Genomic DNA, 20,641 nt, shown 5'->3' on the forward strand with positions numbered 1-20,641 from the left:
ATGTTTTGCCCAAATCAGCAAAACCTGAGTAAGCCCCCTCAATCCCACTTTGCCAGTGCCCCTGGTGCTTATGTGCAGTCTCTGCTGGCCCCAACTATGGATGCCTTCCTGCATCTCTCCCAAGGTCTTTCTGCCCTGATTACTCTTCCCTGCTGTCCTAGTTCTTCATCCTTTCCCCTTAGCTTTGCCAGTTATTCAGATCCTTTTTGCTGCTCTAACCCAGGAAGAAGAATCAAGCAGGAGACCACTTTGGTCTCCCTGTCTTGGCTCAGCTGGCTGGCTGCTGGCTGACTGTAAAGAGTTATGGTTTTGATGCTAGGTGCTCGATTAAGGCCATTGAGGCAGCCTTGGGAGCCCGGCAGTGGAAGAAGGCCATCTACATTTTGGACTTGCAGGACAAACAGACAGCAGCCAAATATTATCTCAAGATTGCCCAGCACTATGCAGCTTTACAGGAGTATCAGGTGAGGCCACAGACCACAATCATTGCTGCTCTGTGTATCCGTTGGGACCACTGAGTATGGTCATTTCCCTGCAGGTTGCAGAGGAGCTGTTCATCAAAGGAGACCAGACCAAGGATGCCATTGACATGTACACACAGGCTGGGCTCTGGGAACAGGCTCACAAGGTAGAGTCAGATGCCAAAGCTTCTGGGGACCTCACCCTGCTTGGTGAAATGTCTTTAACCAGGAAGTGGTGGTGCCTTCTGCACCAACACCTGATCAACAAGCACTTTTCCCAAAGGATGCGTGTAGGGGCATCCAGTAGCCAGCAAGAAGTTAGTGTCTGGTATTCGCATCATGTCTGTGCCCAGCCCTGTGTGGGTGCACCTGTAACACAAATAGCACTCTGCAAGGGAGTTGATCCTGTGTGCTTTGATTTCAGTGACAAATGACTGCCCATTCTCTGCATAGCATATAGCACGTATACCTGCTTGTAATGGGAAGGAGATTGGTTTTCCCCTTCTCCTTCACTACCACGTATCAAGAAATTACTCTGCAATGTGCTGTAGTTTCTCCCATATGTGTTCCTTTTGGCAGCTGGCAATCAAGTGTATGAGTCAGGAAGATGTGTCTGTGCTCTATATAACCCAGGCCCAAGAGATGGAGAAGAAGGGCAAGTACAAAGAAGCAGAGAGGTGAGCATCTTCCTTGGTTCTAATCCAAGACTGAGCCCTGAAAAAATAGCTGTAGTGAAGAGGAGCCCTTTCCCAAGGTGGGAGTAGAGTTTACGACTAGGGTTTGGAAAGGTCAGATGTACTCTTTCTACACATGGAGACCTAGAGCTGATATTTCAGAGTTCACAGGAAGAGAAGTCACTGACTGTTAATGTACCTTTGTCCATCAGGACTGAAAAGAGGTCCAGGTGGAGCGCAGCTGTCTCATGTAGCAGAGGAAATATGGCCAGGCTTCTCCCCACTGCACAGTGCTACATCTGATCTGTCATGGTCAGCTGAGGATAAGATATGGAAAGTGGAGTGTTTCCCATCCAGGTTACTAATGTTGTCAATTCTAGATTAATAACAGCACAATAAGGTTAGTAGGTACAAGGACAAACACATCTGTGTATCTGATGCCATGGTACCTGATCTCAAGGATGCTCAATACATGAGAGGGGGCATTACAGTTGGTGAGGACACATTTGGTTTAATCTTTTTGCTGGCCTGTATGTGTAAGTTGAGGTTACATTGTCATGTTGCCATCCCAACAGGACTAACAGCCTCAGGTCGGAGGCCAAGATGAGAACAGGTCACAGAAACACAGAGGCTCCCTCCAAGTCAGAACTCAGGTTGACAAGTGAGGATGGAGGGAATAACTTTGCCCTACTGCAGCTAATGGTGGCATAACAGAAGGGCTCTATCTAAGCAGTGTTCAGCCTTACAGCCCACAACAGTCATGCTGCACACCAGTCATGCGTTTTGGCAGTGTGCTCAGGACCTGGTTCCAGCTGGGCAGGATGCAGAGAGACTGCAGGGACTGGTCATGTCCTCGGCTGAGCCATTTGAATGTGCTTGTGTTCCCAGGCTGTATATCACTGTGAATGAACCTGATTTGGCCATCACCATGTACAAGAAATGTAAGATGTATGATGAGATGGTTTGCCTAGTAGCCAAGTACCACAAGGACTTACTCAGTGATACCCACCTGCACCTGGGCAAGGTGAGTGCATCTCATGACGGGATCAACAAGGCCAAGCAGGGACAAGAGTGTCACCAACTCATTGCCTCTAATTGCAGGAGCTGGAGGCAGAGGGACGCTTACAGGAGGCTGAGTACCACTACCTAGAAGCTAAGGACTGGAAGGCCACAGTAAACATGTACAGAGTGAATGACATGTGGGAGGAAGCTTACAGGGTAATACCATTTCACAGCTATCCCACTGTGCAGGGATCAGGCTTTGACTGCAGGATCCTGGTAGGAACTGCTCTGTTTCTGTACTGCAAAATTTGAAGACTTGGCATATACTACCTAGCTTCAGCATGTGGCACAGCACTGGAGGCCCTTGTGCCTGCTGCTCTGCAGCATTGTACCCCAAAAGCAGGGCTTGATCCCTAGCCATGCTGCAGCACTGCCTTCCTCCAGGCACTGCTCTGCTCCTATTCACTGCACCGTGTTGTACCTCAGAGGTATTGCTCTGGCCATAACCACTCTGTAGCAGCTGCCCCACAGCAGTGCCCCCCTCCAGTGTGGACATAGATTGACAAGGGTCACTTCTGCTGATGTAACAGCAGTATGGGCCATGCTGAGGAGGCAGCAGCCTCTTCTCTGCTCTGCCATATTTGTCTCACTCTCCCCAGTCATTGGTGGCTACAGAAGGGTTCCTCAGGGGAGAACAGTTGGTTTTGGTGCTCCCTCATGACAAGGCGCATCATGTGAGAGAGGAGTCCTGGCTCAGCCTGCTGAAGATGAAATGGATGCATTGGGCTCTTCCGCTTTCTTTGCTTTGGATAGGTGGCCAAGGCACATGGGGGAGCAAACTCCTATAAGCACGTGGCCTATATGTGGGCAAAGAGCCTGGGTGGAGAGGCAGCCGTGAAACTCCTCAGTAAATTCGGACTTCTGGAGATGGCCATTGACCATGGAGCAGACAGCGGGTAAGCAGGTCCATCAGCCCAGCACTTCTCTCCCATCTGCCTGACCTGAGAAAAAGGGTGGCCCAAGAACTGTATGCACATGATAGCTGCATGTCCAGGATATGGGATGTCTTCCCGCCCCACCTATACTTCTTCACACAGGCATTCCGCTTCCTTGACACATCCCACCTCCTGTCCACCTGTTAGTCTCACAAATGTCAAGTCAGAGCTGGGCAGGCAAAAGCAGTTTGCCCTTTAGCCGCAGCAGGGGGGCCTTGTGAGAGCCTCTGGGCACTGGAGGAGGTATTCCTCATGTCACCATAAGTAACTGCCTGCCAGAAGAGTTTTGGCCCCATTCTGCACCTGCCCAGCCATCCATCTGCTCTGTTCTCTGGTCAGGAACAGGAGGAGTGGGCAGTGACCATTCACTTGGGACCTTCTGTATTCCCCTCTCTCCTCTCATGGTGTCTTGTGTTCAACTTGATGTCTTGCTCTTGATGAAGGCATGCCCTCACAGCACATACTCCTGCTCTCACCCCATTTTCTCTTTTGTTGCAGGGTCTTTGAATTTGCTTTTGAACTGGCCCGCCTTTCCATGAAGCAGAAGATGCCAGAGATCCACTTAAAGTATGCCATGTTCCTAGAAGATGAGGTAATTTTACCCCCCGGAATAGGTGGGAGTTTCCTGATCACTCAGGTAATTGAACAGTTGTCCTTAAGGGCTGCTGCAGCAGGCACTTCTATGGCTGCAGTCACTGCTTACCCAAAAGGCTCCAAAATTACAGCCCCAAGCTTCCACACACATCTTTGTTTCATAAATCCTCTCTGCCTCATGGTAAGTAGAGGAGATCATGCAATGGTAGCAGGGCAGGCAGGCATGCAAGCAAATTCCTTCCTCTCTCCCAGGGCAAATTTGAAGAGGCCGAAGCAGAATTTATTAAAGCTGGGAAACCCAAGGAGGCAGTGCTGATGTATGTATCCTTCCCCATCCTGGCCTGCTGCATCTCCTCAGCCTGTATGATGCCAGCCTGGTTGCTTCTCCAGCATTGGTCTGCTCCTTGCTGTCCCTCTTTGTTACATCTCATGTTGATTCCCCTAGGTTTGTGCATAACCAGAACTGGGATGCTGCGCAGCGTGTGGCTGAGGCTCATGACCCGGACAGCGTGGCTGATGTGCTTGTGGGACAGGCACGTTTTGCTTTTGAGCAGAGAGAGTTCCAGAAAGCGGAGGCCTTCCTCCTGCGAGCACAGAGACCTGAGCTGGCAATAAAATACTACAAGGTGAGTGTAGTCTGTAACAACATTATTGCCATCCTCTCACTGGTCAAGAACCCGGTTTGGATGGAGGAGGAGTGAAATCCATCTCCCAGCTCTCCCTGTCAGTTTAGTAGCCAAAGAGAAACCATTTACTCGGGTGGTTCCTAGTAGAACTTGATTCTGACTTGCTCTTAGAAGACTGAACTGGTTGACATTTCACAGCATAGCTGAGCTCTCTCACAGCTCTGGGAGGAAGTATGCTGGTAGAAGGCTATGGGCAGTCCTCAGGGGTACCACAAGTGGGTGCATTTGGGGACACTAAGTGTCCATTCCACAGAGGTAACTAGGATGGATAAGCACTTTCACCTGAGGTAGCCTGGATGAATAGATAGACATAGGTGCCATTTGGGGGGAGGAAAGAATTGGATGGTGCTGCTGTGGTTATTTCTTCCAGTGGGTCCTCTGGCAAGATGACATGAGAGGCTAGATGTGTTATGTGATGCCAGGGTGTGGAGGATCCTGGTGAAAATTTCTCCTCCACGTTGTGCTTGTGCAGGAGGCTGGCATGTGGAGCGAGGCCCTGCGGATCTGCAAGGAATATGTGCCTAGTCGACTAGAAGAGTTACAAGAGGAGTGTGGCAGGGAGGCTGCCAAGAAGGGCTCCAGGTAAGGAATGCTATGGTCAGGCTGCAGGGAACACACAGGTAGCTCTTCCTCTAGGCCATTGTGCTGATGCCTTACAGAGACAGCCTGACAGGGTCCCTGACATCCAGTTGTTTCCTTCTTGAGGACCTTGGACTTCTTCCTGCATAGGTTTCCTAACATCCATCCTCCCTGCTCTGTGAGACTCCAGGCTTATTCTCGCCATCCAAGGTCTCCTAGATGTCTTCTTGCTACTTACAGATCTCCCAGATGTTCTGTACCACCAGTGCATCTCCCCACTTAATCAATTATCTCCTCAGCATTTGCTGTGTGCATTCCTTGTCTCGCACACAGCCCCCTCCGAGATCTCTGGCTTACCTCTGCTGTGCCCCTCCCTGCCTGTGCCCTACCCACTGTCTACAGAATCTCTGTGGCAGCATCCCAGTCTTGCTCACGGTCTGCATTCCTCCCTACAGAGGAACAGAAGGGCTGCTGGAGCAGGCACGGGAGTGGGAGCAGGCTGGGGAATATGCCAGGGCAGTGGACTGCTACCTGAAGGTGCGGGATCCCAGCAACAGTGTCCTGATGGAGAAGTGCTTGCTGAAGGTACAGTCAGGGGCTATGATTCCCTTCATCTACTCTGCTGACTAGGAGCTATTCCACAACCTGCAGTGCATCCCAGAGAGAATCTGCCGACTCCAGTGACCACAGGGTCTGAAAACCTTCATGGTCGTTCTCTTGAGCCATGATGGGCTGTGTGCTTACCCTGCACTGTGCTGCCATCCTTGCTGTGGCACCACTTCCAGCAGCATGCTGGTGTCTTTGTGCCCATATCTCCATGCACTGAAGAGCTAGACTTTATGACTTAGACCTTGGTTAGATGAGCACCCTTTCTTCTTCTTGTGGTCCATGTCCACCAGCCTTTGGGTTGTGTTCTTCTGCATGCTTTTCACTTGTACCTGTGCCCTTGTACCAACTTCAATGACAATTATGTCCTTGTCTGATCTTCTTCCATGTGTGAAAGTAGCTGGGCTTTGCTCCTCTGAATTGCTGAAGTGGGCTGTCGTTTCTTCTCCCCTTCCCCCATAGTTCGAGCACTCCTGACTGTCCTTTAGCTAGGATTGAGCTCTTCTCTGCTTCATCCCTCTCTTGAACAGCTCTTACACTTGTGTTGCTGACAATTTCTCTTCACAGGCTGCTGAGTTGGCCGTTAAATTCTTGGGTCAGTCACAGAGCGTGGAGGTGACGCGGACTGTGGCTCCTCAGCTGGTGACCATGAAGAAATACAGTGCGGTGAGAGCTGCCTCCTGTCCCCAGACTACCGAAGAAGCAGTGACATAGAAAGGGAAAGGTCTCTCCAAGGGAAGGAGGCCAAGTCACATCTTGGGGTGATGGGTGGATGGCCCTATCCAGACTTCAGCAGTGCAGAGTCCTCAAGGAGGAGGAAGGAGGGGAAGGGATAAAGTCCTGGAATAGTGTGAGAGCGCCAGGCCTTGGGAGGAGACAGGAAGCAGAGAAGGGGGTTATCTTTTGGGAAGAGACTTTCTGTTGTTGCTGTGTGCTGGTCACTTCCAACAGCATCAGCTCCAGGCTTTGGGGATTCATCTCCCATGGGACTGTCTCTGGCCCTGCAGGCAGCTGAATTGTACCTCAACTTGGACCTCATCCAAGAAGCTATTGATGCCTTCATTGAAGGGGAGGAATGGAGCAAAGCCAAGCGCGTCGCTAAGGAGTTGGACCCCAGGTATGGCCTGAACTTCTGAAATTATACTCTTCCTGCTCCCTGTCCCATCCCGAGATGATCCCTTGTCTTGTCCTGTCCTGCTGCCCCCAATGTTCCCTGGATTCTTCCCACAGTAGCCTTGTCAGGCTTGAATGGGCACATTCTCCATGGCTGCCCTTCCCAAGCCATTTACCATCCTGACACTTTTCTTTTGCCACACATCCCATGGAAATCATTATCCCTTCTTGTCCCATTCCTATCTCCCCTCCCCTTGTCATAATCCTGTGCATGCACTTCCTGCTGAAAGTCCTGTGATTCCTTTCTCTCCTCACACATTATATTGCAAAGAGCTGTCTAGACCCTTTCTTTCCCCTTCTACCTATGCTCCCAGCAGCAGACATGGCACAGCTGTAAGTCCTCTTTTTCGCAAAGTAAACAAAGTTTAATCCGGCCTCTGCACTGATGCAAGACACTATTATATTAGTCTTTCTGCCTATTAAGATTCTTTCTACCCAGTAGGTCAGAGGAGTATGTGGACCAGCGTTACAAGGAGTATTTAAAGAACCAAGGAAAGGTAGATTCGGTATGTATTCGAGATGTCTCACAGGCTAGGGAGTGATGTCAGGATCTGTGCAGATCCTCGGGGACTTTCTCATGGGGCTTTTGCCTGAATATGCCCACAGGTGAAGAGTCTGTATGTGCCTATGAGTCATGGTTTCTGTATACCAGATGGGTCACACTGCATCTGTGCTTCCATACTGTAGAGGGGGAGGGACTGTATGTGCAGAAAAGACTTGGGTGGGCTGATGCCTGCCTCGATGCTGGTAGGAAACCTTACCTGCACAGTGAATTTATGGTTGTTTCCATCCCCAGCTGGTGGGAATAGATGTCATGGCTGCTTTGGACATGTATGCAGAACAGGAGCAATGGGAGAAGTGCCTGGAGGTTGCAGCTAAGCAGGTGAGTGCCCATGTGAGCCCTCAGGGGACAGACATGGTGTCCTGGCTTTCTGAAGCAGGATGAGCAGGAATGAATGGGCAGGGCAAAGCAGTTGTTTCTGTGCGGAGCACAGAGGCTCACTGCAGCAGCTCAAAAAACACCTCCACTGTCCCCCACTTGCCCAATCAGGCCTAGTAGGGAAGCATTAGAACCCAGAAGCATATTGGGTTTAAATTTTGTGATTAATGGAGCATTGAAAAAAGCTACATGAGTTGTTTGGGCTGGAAGTAATTGGTACCATGGAAACAGAGAGATTTGTAAAAGAAAGCCTTCTTTCTACATGCTCTTTAGAAGCCTGGTGTCAGTAGAAATGAGACGTCCTTGTTGTGAAAGCAAATTTGACTTTTTTTTTTCATTTTTACTGACCTAAAACTAACAAAATTACCTCAGCAGAGTAATAAAAATGGAGAAAAGCAAAATGAAATTGTTTTACAGTGCTATTCCAATGCAGTAACAGGAGAAGGCTCTAGATTACCAGGATCTATTTTGAGAGTTTGTTTGTATTTGGTGCTTATTCATTGGTTATTGATTGGTTATTGATTCAATTGTTATTGATAAAGGAGCTAAACTAAGGGCAGATGCTGATTCTTTGAAGTGAGGTATTGCTTCAGATTGAATAACAGGGCAACCCCTGGCAATGGAGTCTGCAGGAGGCATCGCAGCTAATCACTCAGGCAAAACTGGAAACTTGGGCAAGGACTGGGAATGTGTTGTACTGTATTTTGATAGCTTTGGTTCTAATGCAGTAACCAGTGACCTGAGTTTGGCCACCACTACAGTAAACTTCATTTCTTTTTGACTCAGGCTTTTCTGGTGATACGAATGGTCTTTGTTGTAGTTATCTTGGAGACTTCTGTGCTGATGTTCTAATTATCAGGAGATACCAGTGCTGATCTTCTTCCATAAAGAATAACTTCACACTTAATTCAATGCTAAAGGCTTCATCAGTTTTATCGTGAGCCAGGCACAACATTACCACATTCAGTCCCCGAAGACGTTTGTCTGTTTATGCCTCTAAGAGCATTAGCACAACCTTGCTCCATGACCAGTGCAGAATTTCATGACTTTTGACTCAGCTGTTCTATGGTGATTATACAGGGAAAAAAAGTTATATTTATCAAAACAGGTCACATACCAAACTTAAGCTTTATCCTAAATTGTCCTGCACCTAGTGTTTCACCAACATCCACATCTGGATGTTCAAGCTCTAGACATATCATTGAGGCACTGGTCTCTCTTGTGCTTAATAACCTTGCTTCCATTGCTCATTTTTTGACAGGATTGCACATTTTGCACCATCTTCCTCATCTCATTAGTATAGTTAAGCCTGTGTGAAACAGGTCTTTGCTCGGTTCAAGTAAGGCCTACTACAATCAGTCCTCAGCAAAGTGTTTATGTGATCAGCACATGTATGAGCAGCGCTCCAAGGAGGCCTCCAGTCCCACAGATCTGACAGCATTTGAATAATGCCTTGCAAATTATGAAAGTCTTCAGTCCACAAAGTGTTTTGATTCATTGTTTCATTAGACTAAGGGCCAGTTTACAATTAATACCTGTGATGCCACATTGTGGAAATACTGCATCCTTTAGGTATTTGGCAGTATTCCTTTGGAAAGTGGTGAGCAGCTGAAAGAACAGCTTTATTTGCATGTGTGAAGGATAAGCACAGCATCAGCTAACCAGGATTAGAGGTGTCCAGTGTGGCCCAAATCAAAACCAAGGTCTGCTGTGTGTAGTCTGTCTCTGATTAGCTGGTCTCGCCCTTTGGGATTCAAGTGTATGGGTATGCGTACATGCATCTGAAACCATCCCTACCAAGTGACAAGTATACAGTTCATGAATCTCACGCTACTGCTTTCTGTGTGCTTTCTCCAGAACTATAAAGTCTTACACAAATATGTAGCTCTGTATGCAACCCACCTCATCCGGGAGGGCAGTTGGGACAAAGCCCTGAGCCTGTATGTCCACCATGGAGCACCTGCCAACACACAGGTAATGAAGACAGCATGACATCCCAGTGTGAGTTGCCAGAGTGTGCTCCGATCTGCTACATGAGTCAGGCTTCCAGTCCAGAACTGGGATTGCCAGGTGTTCAACACCTCCAAGCCACTTCAGCCTTATTGTGAATTCTTCCAGAGGCTCCTCAGCTAGAGGACTAAAGGCAATCTCCTGGCATATATTCTCCACAGGGAAGGAGCAGGGGGAGTTCAGTATTTGTGCTTGTTTTGAACACCTTAACCACCAAGACCAGAGTAAAAGGAACCATGTTTGCCTCTCAGAGCACTGGCTGCAGGAGGCATTCCTCCCCATTTCCCTGCTTTGTCCTGCAGCACCCCTTGCAACCAGCAATCTGCAGCAGTGCTACTCCAGGAGCCTGTGCACAGAGCTGCCATTCCCTCAGCCTGTGGTTGACAGCAGGAGAGTTCTGCTGACTCCCCATCTGGCTCCCTCAAGATTTCTCTCCTTTTTGTTGCAGAATTTCAACATTTACAAGCGGCTCTTTGTGGAGATGGTGAATGCATCTGGCATGAATTGTGCCGAGGCCTACTCCAGCTGGGCTGACTTGCGTGATGTTCTTTTCCATCTGGTGAGTGTGGGCCATGGCCACCACTGCCTGTTAGACTCCAACGCCCTGGTGGCTCCTAGCAGGGGAGAAAGAAGAATCAGTCTCTAGCCAGGTGGCATAGGAAGTATTTGTAGAACATAAGCAAAGGGGAAATGGGAAAATGTCCACTATGTGGACAGTAGAACAACAGGATCCTGTGAAGTGGACGTGGCTGGGCAAGAAGTCAGGGAAGATGACGACCCTGCACTCAATGCCAAATCCTAGAAGTGGGTCTGTACACTGGCACTGGCAGAGCTCAGTGTGTCACTGCTACATGAGAGCTTATCACAACATGCCCACTTTTCATCCTACACCCATGTTCAGCAGCCTGGGTGGGGCAAGGACCTGGGGAAGGCACAGAACTACAGACCCTGGAAAATAAAGTCCTTCCCATCTCCCCAGAGAAGCCTAGAGCCTTCTGCACCTTCTTCCCTGTTCCAGAATACCCCAGCCAGAGCCCATGATTGCCTCTTCTCTGTTTCTGTCCCACCAATACCCACCTCTAGCACAAAGTAAATCCACAGATCCCCCTTTGTCCATCCAAACTCACCCCTGCTTCCAGTGCTGGCTGTTGTTACAGTACTATTGGCGCTCCCCTTCTCCCACAGCCTCCTCCCCTCAGCACTCCGTAGGACCCAGAGCACCCAAGGCCGAACCCTTCTCCAGTTCCCAGAGGTGCCTAGGTATTTCATAGAATCAAAGGATCATAAAATGTCCTGAGTTGGAAGGGACCCATAAGGATCATCGAATCCAACTCCTGGCTCCACACAGGACCAGCCGAATCACAGCATATGACTGAGAGCATTATCCAGACGCTTCCTGAACTCAGTCAAGCTCGGTGCCGTGACCACTTCCCTGGGGAGCCTGTTCCAGTGCCCGACCACCTTCTCGGTGAAGAACCTTTTCCTAATATCCAACCTAAACCTCCCCGTCACAGCTTCATTCCATTGCCTTGGGTTCTGTCACTGGTCACCAGAGGGAGGAGATCAGCGCCTGCCCTTTCGCTCCCCTTCGTGAGGAAGTTGTAGGCCACGATGAGGTCTCCCTTCAGTCTCCTCTTCTGTAGGCTGAACAAACCAAGGGACTTCAGCCTCTCCTCATACGTCTTCCCCTCTAGACCCATCGCCATCTTTGTTGCCCTCTTTTGGACACTCTCCAATAGTTTTATGTCCTTTTCTGTACTGTGGTACCCAAAACTGCACGCAGTACTCAAGGTGAAGCTGCACCAGCGCGGTGTAGAGTGGGACAATCACTTCCCTAGACCAGCTAGCAATGCCATGCTTGATGCACCCCAGGATACGGTTGGCCTTCCTGGCAGTCTGGGCACACTGTTGACTCATGTTCAACTTGCTGTCGACCAAGACCCCCAAGTCCCTTTCAGCATGGCTGCTCTCCAGCGTCTCATCGCCCAGTCTGTATGTATAGCCAGGGTTGCCCCTTCCCAGGTGCAGAATCCGGCACTTGCCCTTGTTAAACCTCATGCGGTTGGTGATTACCCAGTTCTCCAGTCTGTCCAGATCTCTCTGCAAGGTCTCTCCACCCTCGACAGAATCAACAGCTCCTCCCAATTTGGTGTGATCTGTAAATTTGCATATGACACCTTCTTGTCCTACATCCAAGTCATTTATGAAAACATTAAAGAGAACTGGCACTAAAATGGAGCCCTGGGGAACCCCACTAGTGACTGGCCGCCAGCCTGATGTGACCCCCTTTTACTCTTTGTGCCTGATCCATCAGCCAGTTGCTCAGATCCTTCTCTCTCCTAGCTTTTCCCTGCACTCGTGGATGAAGCGTGCCCCTGTGCTCTCAAGTTCTCATTTACTGTCCTTTTTTTTTTTTTTCCCCAGTGTGAAAACTTAGTGAAGTCAAGTGAGGCAGACACTCCAGCACACAAAGAGTTTGAAACAATGCTGCTGATCTCTCACTACTATGCCACTCGCTCAGCTGCCCAGGGCGTGAAGCAACTGGTAAGGTTTTTGAAGTTCCTTTGCCAACTCACCACCCTGAGTGCAGAGCCCTGTGAGGACATGCAGGTTCAGGGCTACCCATAGTTCACTATTCCACTTCATGGATCACTTATGCATCGTGGATTCATGAGAGTGGGACTATGGTGATCTGGGAGCCCACCACTAGCAGGTGGAACGGGAGATAGTCTCCTCTGACTCCTTATAGTGTGACCCCCCAGCCACTGTGACTGCAATGTAAACCAGTGGGAAGCTGATCCATATGCTCGGCACAAGTTGTGAGAGCGGAGGCACCAGTCGAAATTTAGGGATCACACAAAAATCTGGCTGTCAAGGAGAAGCACTGCTTCCTCTTCCACTGTCCTGGGCCATGAGAGCTGCTGGGCTTCACACATGGTCTTGAAAGTAGATTGACTTTTTGCAGGGCTTTGGGAGCTCATGGGCCTGTTTGCTGAGCCTCTCAGGGGCTTTGGGAGCTCATGAACCTGGGTGCTTGGCATCACACAGGGCTTAGGCTGATACTGCACCTGTGTGCTGGGCCTTCTGTGGGGCTTGGGGAGCTTATGGGCCTGAGTACTGGGCCTCATGGGGCACTGAGTATTTTTGACTCCTAGGTGCATTGGGATTTGTTGCAGGCCACGATATATAGCGGAGTACCTGCTGTGATTCATATGGGATTATGGAACTGTGATAAAGCTCTGTATGAGTGTGGGACTGGAGCTGTGATAAAGCAGGCGGTGAAAAAAAAAAAGGCTGCCACAGCTCGGATGCCAGTAAAAGTCATAGGGGAGACTGGTGCTTCCCCATGGCTATGTGTCTAGATGTTGGGGGTACAGAGCCATGTCAGACAGAAAGACCCAAGTCTGATGTCTTGGAAACCTGTACAGACCTACACAGTTGTGGAATGTAGAGGTGTTGTTGGGTAGTCTGTTTCAGACTGTGAAGGAGGGGTGGCCTTCCCAGTTCTGATGTGATGAGAACCTATCTGGCAAGCAGAGAAGGGAAATTCTCCCTTGAATTCCTCACCCTCGCTCCACAAATTATGTGATTGAATACATGAAAAAAACTTACTGTGACTGTGGCTGAACACCAGAACAGGTTTCTTGGAGAGGGTGGAGAGTCTCCACCCTTGAGACACTCAAAACCTGACCAGACGTGTTCCTGAACAACCTGCTGTAGCTGACTCTGCTTTGAACAGGGCGGGGGGGTGTGGGGCTGTGAACTGGCCTGGGCAATCACCAAAGGTCCCTTCCAACTGCAACTATTCTGTCACTCAAATGGTGGGAGTTTGTGTGTGATTGCTAGTTAAAAAAAATAGCAAGGTTAATAAAGAAGTTCACCTTCAGACAACAGTCCTCCTGTGTGTTCACATAGTGAGAGTACTTAGAGGCAGGACCAAAGTTTTTAACCTCTGTTTCATCTTGGGAATATGGGGTTGCAGAGTCCCTACCGTGAGTCTGGGGCAGTATGATCTCATGAGATCCCTTCCGACCTGTTTTTTCTGTGCTGATTGTTGTGGCTTTACTGTCCCTTCTGTCTGCAGGACACTGTGGCTGCCAAGCTGTCCATTTCCCTGCTGCGCCACACTGAGCTCCTCCCTGCAGACAAGGCTTTCTATGAAGCTGGGATAGCTGCAAAGGTAAGAGCTATCGGCCACCAGAGCAGCTAAGGAGGTGGAGGACCCTGGGCTCAGGGATTCTCAACTTTATCTTCCCCTAGCCTCTCCTGGCTGCAGTGGCACACAAATAGCCAGATGCTGGCATTGGAGGCCATTCCTCAAACAGCTTGCCAGCCTCTGCATTTTGTCATGGAATGGCAGTTGGTGTGGAAGGGCAGACCTGAGCTAGCAAGGGCACATGAACTGCAGGCCCAGGGGTAGACCAGAGGACACATTATATTGCATGGCTCTGTTGTTAGTGTAGATTCAGGGCTTCTACCTGGTCTGCCTTAGGTCTTGCTCCAGGTCACCTAAGTGTTACCTTCCTCCTGAGGCTACAGGCTCTGACTGCCTGCCCAGATGCAATGACACGTGGCTAGCATAGCAGTGTTTTCTCACTGCTTGACACTGGCTGTGCAATAATGCTTGACTCCATCTTGTGGGACAGCCTTTGGGCTGGTTGTCCCAGTGGTTGCCTGTGAAACAGTCTTCAGGGATGGTGAGCTGGGATGTGCACTCTCCTTTATTACCTATGCTGCAAGTGGGATGTTTTGGGACAAACAGAACTATATCCTTTCCAGCCATCACTCAACCAGGAGAGTTGTGGCTGTGAAGATAAGCTGCCTGGTCTCACTTGGGGTTTCTCTCTGAACTAGGCAGTCAGTTGGGAGAACATGGCATTCATCTTCCTGAACCGCTTCCTGGACCTCTCAGAGGTGCGTATAGTCTGCTGGAGGGAGGGCTATCATACTTAAAATGACAATGGGCTGTTGGGCCAAAACAGACCCTCAGCCTGGGCAGGGTATTCCTGAGGTTTGAATGTTGCAGCACATGTGAGCTGGTGCTGACGGAGAACCCTGAACACTGCTCAGTGTGTGTGCACACAGCAGTGAGGACCCTAACACTAGCTGTAGAAGGACTTGCCATGCAGGGTGCCTGAGCAGCCCTGACTGTGTCACCATGTGTGTGCCAATGCCACCATGCATGCAGGATGCAGCAAAGAGCAAGTTGGCCTAACAGTTTAGGCCTGTAGTCTTCATGGATGCAAGTGCTGTTACAGCTTTCAGGGTGATCTCATCCGAGTTGTTCCAAGGGAAGGAAAAATTACCTGAGGGGTGGAGGGCATGGCCCAGTGCTTTTAGCCACTGTGATACAAGATTCAGGAGCCCCCCCACCCCAGTCAACTCTTTCCTTGATTGGTAATAGGTCACCAGAAAACATCAAACCCTAGGAAGCTGACAGACCTTACTGTACCAGTCTTCTAAATGCTGTCAGCAGCTGCTGAGGGAAATAAAAAAGCTCCCCATTTCATGTTTCCCTTCAAGACCACCTGACCAGTTTGAGTACTGGAGTGTTTAAGGGGCACACATCCCCTGACACTGCAAAAGATGGCCATAAATGCCACCGCCCAGGAGGGCCCAGTCACCACAGCACTAATTAATGAAGGCATCAGTAATGCCATCCTCACAATGTACATTATACTGTCAACTCCAAGGAGGTACTGCCTAGTGCTCCACTTCTCCTTTCTCAGGCCATTGAAGAAGGGAACCTGGATTCTCTGGACCACTCTGATTTCCAGAGCACAGACATTCCTTTTGAAGTGCCACTTCCAGCCCAACAGCATGTGCCTGTGAGTGTCATCTGCCTTCTCCAGCTCCCATGAACAGTGATGCTGCTTCAGGGCCCTCTCTGACTGGGGCAAGGGTGGGACTGCAAGCACTACAGGAGATGGAAACGTACTCCCCACTGCAAACACACATGCAGCGCCAGTACATACACATGTGCAGACACGCACTCTTTCTCATGTTCCCCTCCCAATATACACATGCGCTTGTATACATATGCATCCCTCACCCACCCACCCACCCCGCCAAAAAAAAAATATATGCACATACGTGTGTGGGGCTTTGACCAACCTGGGCTAGTGGAGGGTGTCCTTGCCCATAGCAGAGGGCTTGGAACTAGATGATCTTTAAGGTCCCTTCCATTCTATGCTTCTATGTGTGTGCATGCACACTCGTGCTACCCTCCCCAGCATGCTCCCTAGTGCTGTGGAGCAGCAGATGGGCAGTGGCACAGCATGCAATAGCAAGAGGTGCACTGGCCTCTGCCCTGCAGGAGGAGAAGCGGGAGGAGGTCAGGGACTGGGTGCTCACCATGTCCATGGACCAACGGCTGGAGCAGGTGCTGCCACAGGACGAGCGTGACACCTATGAAGCTTCACTGGTGGCAGCAAATACAGGGGTGCGCTCCCTTCCCTGTGTGCTTACAGGTGAGCTCCAGGCCAGCTCAAACATATGCAAGGGAGTACATGATGCCATGGAGGGAGTGGGAACATGGGGGGGGGGTGTTGGGGGGGGGGGAGGGGGGGTGCATGTCTGGGAGAGAGTTCAGGCTATGCTGTCGGAGGAGTAGGGAGACTATGTGGCGGTGGAGACCAGTTCTACTGGAGGAGATAGGGAAATGCTCCCCATTTTTTACTGTGAGGGTGACTGAGCACTAGAACAGGTTGCACAGAAGTTGTGGCATCTCCACACTTGGAGACAGTTGAAAGCCATCTGGACGTGACCCTGGGCAACTGGCTGTGAGTGGCCCTGCTTGAGCAGGGCAGTTGGACCATACAGCCCTCAGAGGTTCCTTCCAATCTCAACTATTCTGTGTTTGTATGATTCTATGACTGCTCAGTCTTGCACAGCAATGCCTAGGAGACTGTCCAGGCTGGCCAGCACTGATAATGTGCACATGCAGCGCCTGGCCGTGCTTTGCCCCCACTCTACAAAAGCTGTGTATTCTGGCAAGTACTGTCCGTCCTGTCCCCCATCACTTGGCACTCTTCAGTGAGGGACTGCGGTGCAGGACTTACTTAAAAGGGCAGCTCAGCCTTCATCTTCCTTTGATCCTGCCACTGTGTACACCCTCCTTCCTCATTCTGGTCTCTAAAAGCCAGAGGCAGCATTGTTCCCCTGCTTTGTGCCATTGGAGCAGCCCTAGCCATCTGCCCGTGGCAGAGAGGGAAGGGGTGCACAAGGTAGGGGATCTGCTGTGGGTCTCAGCTTGTTTCTGAAGGTGTCACTGTTGCCAGGGTACCCTGTACTAAGAAACAAGATAGAGTTCAAGCAGCCAGGCCGAGAAGCGAACAAGGACACATGGAACAAGTTTCTGATGGCTGTCAAGGTGAGCCAGGGACCCTGCAGAGCAGGGAGAAAGTCTGCAGGGTGTTCAAGCCCTCATGCTCACGATAAAACACTATCCTGCCAGATGGAGACACACTGAACTAGGGCAGTTTTAATGCAGTCTCCCTGTGTGCTGCTGGGTGGGTACGGAGCTGGGGCAGACCCAGTCCTGCCTGTGCATCATTGTCAGCCCTCAGGGGGGGGGGTGGGGGGGGGGTGGCGGGTGTGCCCTCGGGCAGGGGGTGGTGGCACTGCCCCCTTGGCTCTTTCATTCTGCAGACATCCCACAGCCCTGCGTGCCAAGATGTGCTCAAGTTCCTCAGCCAGTGGTGTGGGGGACTCCCGAGCACCAGCTTCTCTTTCCAGTAAGCTGGACTGTGGCAGTTTTCAGTCCTGTTCTTCATCACCCTCCACTTCCACCTCCAATAAACATGTCTCTCAATCCTGCTGCGCTCCCGTTTGTCAAGGGATGCTGAGTCCAGGAACACATGTAGTTCCCAGGGCACAGGGCTGTAACCCTGTACATGTGTCTCTCAGCCTGAACCTAGCTATGCTAAATATGCAACCTCCACCATGATGGGTGACTGTCACACTAGGACCATGTTCTGTCGACATCCCTGTGCTTGGGTGGGGGGCAAGCATGGAGATCGGTTTACATACCAGCTGCACTGTCCTTCCATCAGTGGGCCCAGTTCCCAGCAAGCATCCACCCTGGGGAGCCACTTACAGCAGCCAGTATGAAAAGGAAAACTTTATTTACTCAGGGAAACAACAGAGGCTCACAACAAAGGAATTCTTCATTTTTCCGTTCCTTGGCCTGCCTGATCACAGGCACAGAAAGCTGACCCTGCCTGCTCTGGAACAGGGCCACCAGGGCCCAGGCCAGCCCTGGCTGTTGCCAGGCCCCAGCACCTCTGCCCACCCTCATCACTGCATCTAAGACCAATGAAGCTTCTAGTGTGCCAGGACAGGCCTTGCAGCATGGGGAGAGAAGGGGAGTGCATCCAGAGCCCATGGCACCTGCTGGGCAAAGGCTGCCTGGTGACAGTGGGCAGCTTCTGTCTGGAACCTGCAGGGTTTGTCCTGGGTGGGGGGGGGAGTGGGGGCAGGGCACACACAGCACCACCCCCACAGCCCACCCTACCAGTGTCTACACCTGGGGCAAGAGCATGGTGCAGGTGCAACTTCACCTTGCTGGATCACAGCACTCCTGCAGCACCACCTGGGAGTGAAAAAAGCATGCATGAATACCAGACTGTGCTGCAGGGCCAGGCATTGCTCTGACACCACTGGCCAGTATTTGTAGTATGTGCTTGAAAAGAGATGTTTCGGGGGGGCTGGTGTGGGCAGGGGCCCTCTTGACAGCAGAGCTTCTCGTTCCCCCAAGCATAACACATGTACTGCACTCACCTCTCCAGCTAGGTACAAGACTCAGCCATCCCTGCCAGAAGTTGCTGCATCTCACGCGGTGGCCCCTCCTTCACTGTACTTGGCCCTGCCAGCTAGAGCGAGAGGGGAAAAAAAAAAAAAAAAAGTGGAGGGCCACAGGGATGGGGGGGAGGGGGCAGCATGGTCACTCATGACAGCCAGCCAGCACAGACTTGGCTATCAGAGGCATGAAGAGGAGGGTCCCTCTGCAACTACCCAAGATGAAGGGGTGCCAGTCTATCCCCAAGGCTGGCTAGACGAAGGTCAAACTTGACATTCCCCGCTCCCATTGTTGCACAGCCTGCTTGTATGGGAACAAAGGCCCAACAGGACTCAGCACCTTCAAAATGCAGCACAAAGGCAGCAATGGTGGTGCAGAGGCTAGGAGACCTGTCTGGATCAACGGGGTCATACCTGCTCTTTGCCATAGCTGTGTGCACAGGGCCCAATGCCCCGGAAGATCAAGGCCACCAAACAGCACCTGCCAGACAGCACAGCTTCTGCAGCCGCCAGCAACATAGAGGGGAACCAGAGTGCCAGGGCTGTGTCCTGCAGAGCAGAGGGTCGGGAGGTCCCTCAGGGAGCGTGGTCCACTGCACCCAGCCTACCTGCATGCAGCTGAGCAGAGGCTGTGCAGGCAGTGGGGAAGAGAAGGTGGGGGGAGAGAGAGAAAGAAAGGGAGCGGGAAGGAGAGCGAGAGGAAGAGAGGCAGAAAGAGTGGGCAAAAGAGAGAGGGAGAGAGAAGAAAAAGAAGAGAGGAAGCAGAGACAGAAAGAGGAAGAGTGGGAGGGGGTGCAGACTCACATAGATGCGCGTGGTGTTGAAAGGACAGTCGTTGGTCGCTATGGCTGCACGGGCGTCAGCAGGCAGTGCAGAGCTGCTGCAGCCCATGACAAGGCGCGTACCCCTGCTGTGAACGGTGAGGGCGATGGCCAGTGCCAGGCCCACACTGCACGCTGTCGACAGGAGGCAGTTCAACAGGGACACGCTCAGTAGGGTCCAATGCTGCAGGCAGCAAGAACATGAGAGTGGGACTGGCCAAAGCTGGGGAAAACGTCATGCTAGGCACAGCCCCTGCATGGGGCCAGGCACACCACACCTCCGCACAGCCTCTCTAGAGGGTAATGAGGGTGCCAGGAACCCCAGACATCTGCACCAAGTGAGCACATGCAATCTCTTACCCCTTCTAGCATGGCTCAGCCCTGCACTCGATGAAGCTTTTGCACCTTTTGCATCCTTCGCCCCTCCCATGAGCACAGAGGCACCAGACAGCCCCCTCCCATGCACTCCTGCAGCTGGGGAGCCCCAGCACAGGCCCAGCTTCGCTGAGAGCCGAGGCCCCCACGAGCAGCAGCTTTGCCTCATTCAGGCCCACTCTGCCTTACTCTAGCTGCAGCTTTACCCACAGGCTGAAGCGTTTCTGCCCAGGACTGTGCTCAGTGCCCACGCTGCTGCCCACCCTCCCGGTGCTGCCGGCGGGGCTGAGCCGGGGCAGCACGCAACACCTACAACCCCATGATCCACCGAGGCGGAAGGAGCCACCGGGAACAAAGTCCAGGGCAGCGGCTGCCGGCGGGGGCTGGGCCGCGCCGAGGCCCCCCCCCCTCCAGCCCGCTCGGCTGCTGCCCCCACGGGCCTGCACTCACCAGGGCTGCCCGGGACAGGTTGTGCGACACCAGGATAGCGATGATGCCCACGGTGATGCTCTGCGGGGAAGAGATCCACGCTCAACACGCGCCTCGAGCAGGGCCGGCCCCCCCTCCCGCGGCCCGGCCCGGCCCCCGGCCCGACCCGCCGCTCTCACCAGCAGCCCGGAGCCCACGGACACTACGTTGGCCACCGCGTACTCGGGGGTGACGGCGCGGCTGGCGCCCACCACGTGCCGCAGGACCGAGCCGTGCACGATGGCGCCCAGCACCAGGCTGCCGTGACCCAGCACGATGAGCCCCAGCCCGGCGCGCATCAGCCGCCGCGGCTCCGCCAGCGTCCCCGGGCCCCACGGCCGCCCCCCGCACCCGCCGGCCATGGCCGCCGCAACCGCCGCACGAAGAGCCGCCCGCAGCCGGCACCGCCCCGGGGCAGGGCAGGGCAGGCCCGGCCCGCCCCCCCCCGGCCCGGAAAG

At 52.0% G+C, this 20,641-nt stretch overlaps 2 protein-coding genes across 13 annotated transcripts in view; one reads left to right on the top strand and one right to left on the bottom strand.

Moving 5' to 3' along the window:
• IFT172 (intraflagellar transport 172) overlaps nt 1-17,533 on the top strand; it is a 62,792-nt gene extending 45,259 nt beyond the window's left edge. For 6 of the 9 annotated variants that reach the window (XM_075750120.1, XM_075750122.1, XM_075750124.1 and 3 more), the window contains 24 exons: nt 320-464; nt 539-628; nt 1,041-1,138; nt 2,024-2,159; nt 2,237-2,353; nt 2,951-3,093; nt 3,631-3,724; nt 3,979-4,043; nt 4,172-4,352; nt 4,885-4,994; nt 5,447-5,576; nt 6,165-6,263; nt 6,605-6,714; nt 7,210-7,276; nt 7,567-7,653; nt 9,568-9,684; nt 10,169-10,279; nt 12,145-12,264; nt 13,805-13,900; nt 14,575-14,634; nt 15,450-15,548; nt 16,037-16,190; nt 17,001-17,092; nt 17,371-17,533. In XM_075750120.1, the coding sequence (XP_075606235.1) occupies nt 320-464; nt 539-628; nt 1,041-1,138; nt 2,024-2,159; nt 2,237-2,353; nt 2,951-3,093; nt 3,631-3,724; nt 3,979-4,043; nt 4,172-4,352; nt 4,885-4,994; nt 5,447-5,576; nt 6,165-6,263; nt 6,605-6,714; nt 7,210-7,276; nt 7,567-7,653; nt 9,568-9,684; nt 10,169-10,279; nt 12,145-12,264; nt 13,805-13,900; nt 14,575-14,634; nt 15,450-15,548; nt 16,037-16,190; nt 17,001-17,092; nt 17,371-17,460 (2,611 nt within the window). In that variant the 3' untranslated portion in view covers nt 17,461-17,533. The remainder of the gene's footprint in view (nt 1-319; nt 465-538; nt 629-1,040; nt 1,139-2,023; nt 2,160-2,236; nt 2,354-2,950; nt 3,094-3,630; nt 3,725-3,978; nt 4,044-4,171; nt 4,353-4,884; nt 4,995-5,446; nt 5,577-6,164; nt 6,264-6,604; nt 6,715-7,209; nt 7,277-7,566; nt 7,654-9,567; nt 9,685-10,168; nt 10,280-12,144; nt 12,265-13,804; nt 13,901-14,574; nt 14,635-15,449; nt 15,549-16,036; nt 16,191-17,000; nt 17,093-17,370) is intronic. The other 3 variants (XM_075750121.1, XM_075750127.1, XR_012834955.1) reach the window with 2 other exon arrangements.
• KRTCAP3 (keratinocyte associated protein 3) lies at nt 10,203-20,563 on the bottom strand. 4 transcript variants are annotated; one of them, XR_012834956.1, is made up of 7 exons: nt 20,324-20,563; nt 20,166-20,225; nt 19,324-19,563; nt 18,934-19,068; nt 18,502-18,593; nt 17,752-17,813; nt 10,203-10,334 (listed from the first exon to the last, which is right to left on the bottom strand). XR_012834956.1 is itself a non-coding variant. In XM_075750136.1 (6 exons), the coding sequence occupies exons 1-5, from the start codon at nt 20,543-20,545 to the stop codon at nt 18,510-18,512; spliced, it is 741 nt and encodes a 246-aa protein (XP_075606251.1). In that variant the 5' UTR covers nt 20,546-20,563; the 3' UTR covers nt 10,225-10,334; nt 18,502-18,509. The 4 variants fall into 4 exon arrangements, 3 of the variants coding, with proteins under 3 accessions (XP_075606251.1, XP_075606252.1, XP_075606250.1); XM_075750136.1 differs by lacking the exon at nt 17,752-17,813 and having other exon boundaries at nt 10,225-10,334; XM_075750137.1 differs by lacking the exons at nt 10,203-10,334; nt 17,752-17,813 and adding an exon at nt 17,828-18,313 and having other exon boundaries at nt 19,324-19,524.
• Nucleotides 20,564-20,641: the final 78 nt, after the last annotated feature.

The sequence above is a fragment of the Balearica regulorum genome, chromosome 3, assembly GCF_011004875.1.
Source record: "Balearica regulorum gibbericeps isolate bBalReg1 chromosome 3, bBalReg1.pri, whole genome shotgun sequence".
Lineage (NCBI taxonomy): Eukaryota > Metazoa > Chordata > Aves > Gruiformes > Gruidae > Balearica > Balearica regulorum.

Coding starts and splice junctions, on each gene's coding strand:
- KRTCAP3 (XM_075750136.1), bottom strand. CDS start 20,545: ATGGCCGGCGGGTGCGGGGGGCGGCCGTGGGGCCCGGGGACGCTGGCG. Junction 19,564..20,165: donor ACCTGTCCCGGGCAGCCCTG/GTGAGTGCAGGC, acceptor CGTTTTCCCCAG/CTTTGGCCAGTCCCACTCTC. Junction 19,069..19,323: donor TCAACACCACGCGCATCTAT/GTGAGTCTGCAC, acceptor TCTGCTCTGCAG/GACACAGCCCTGGCACTCTG.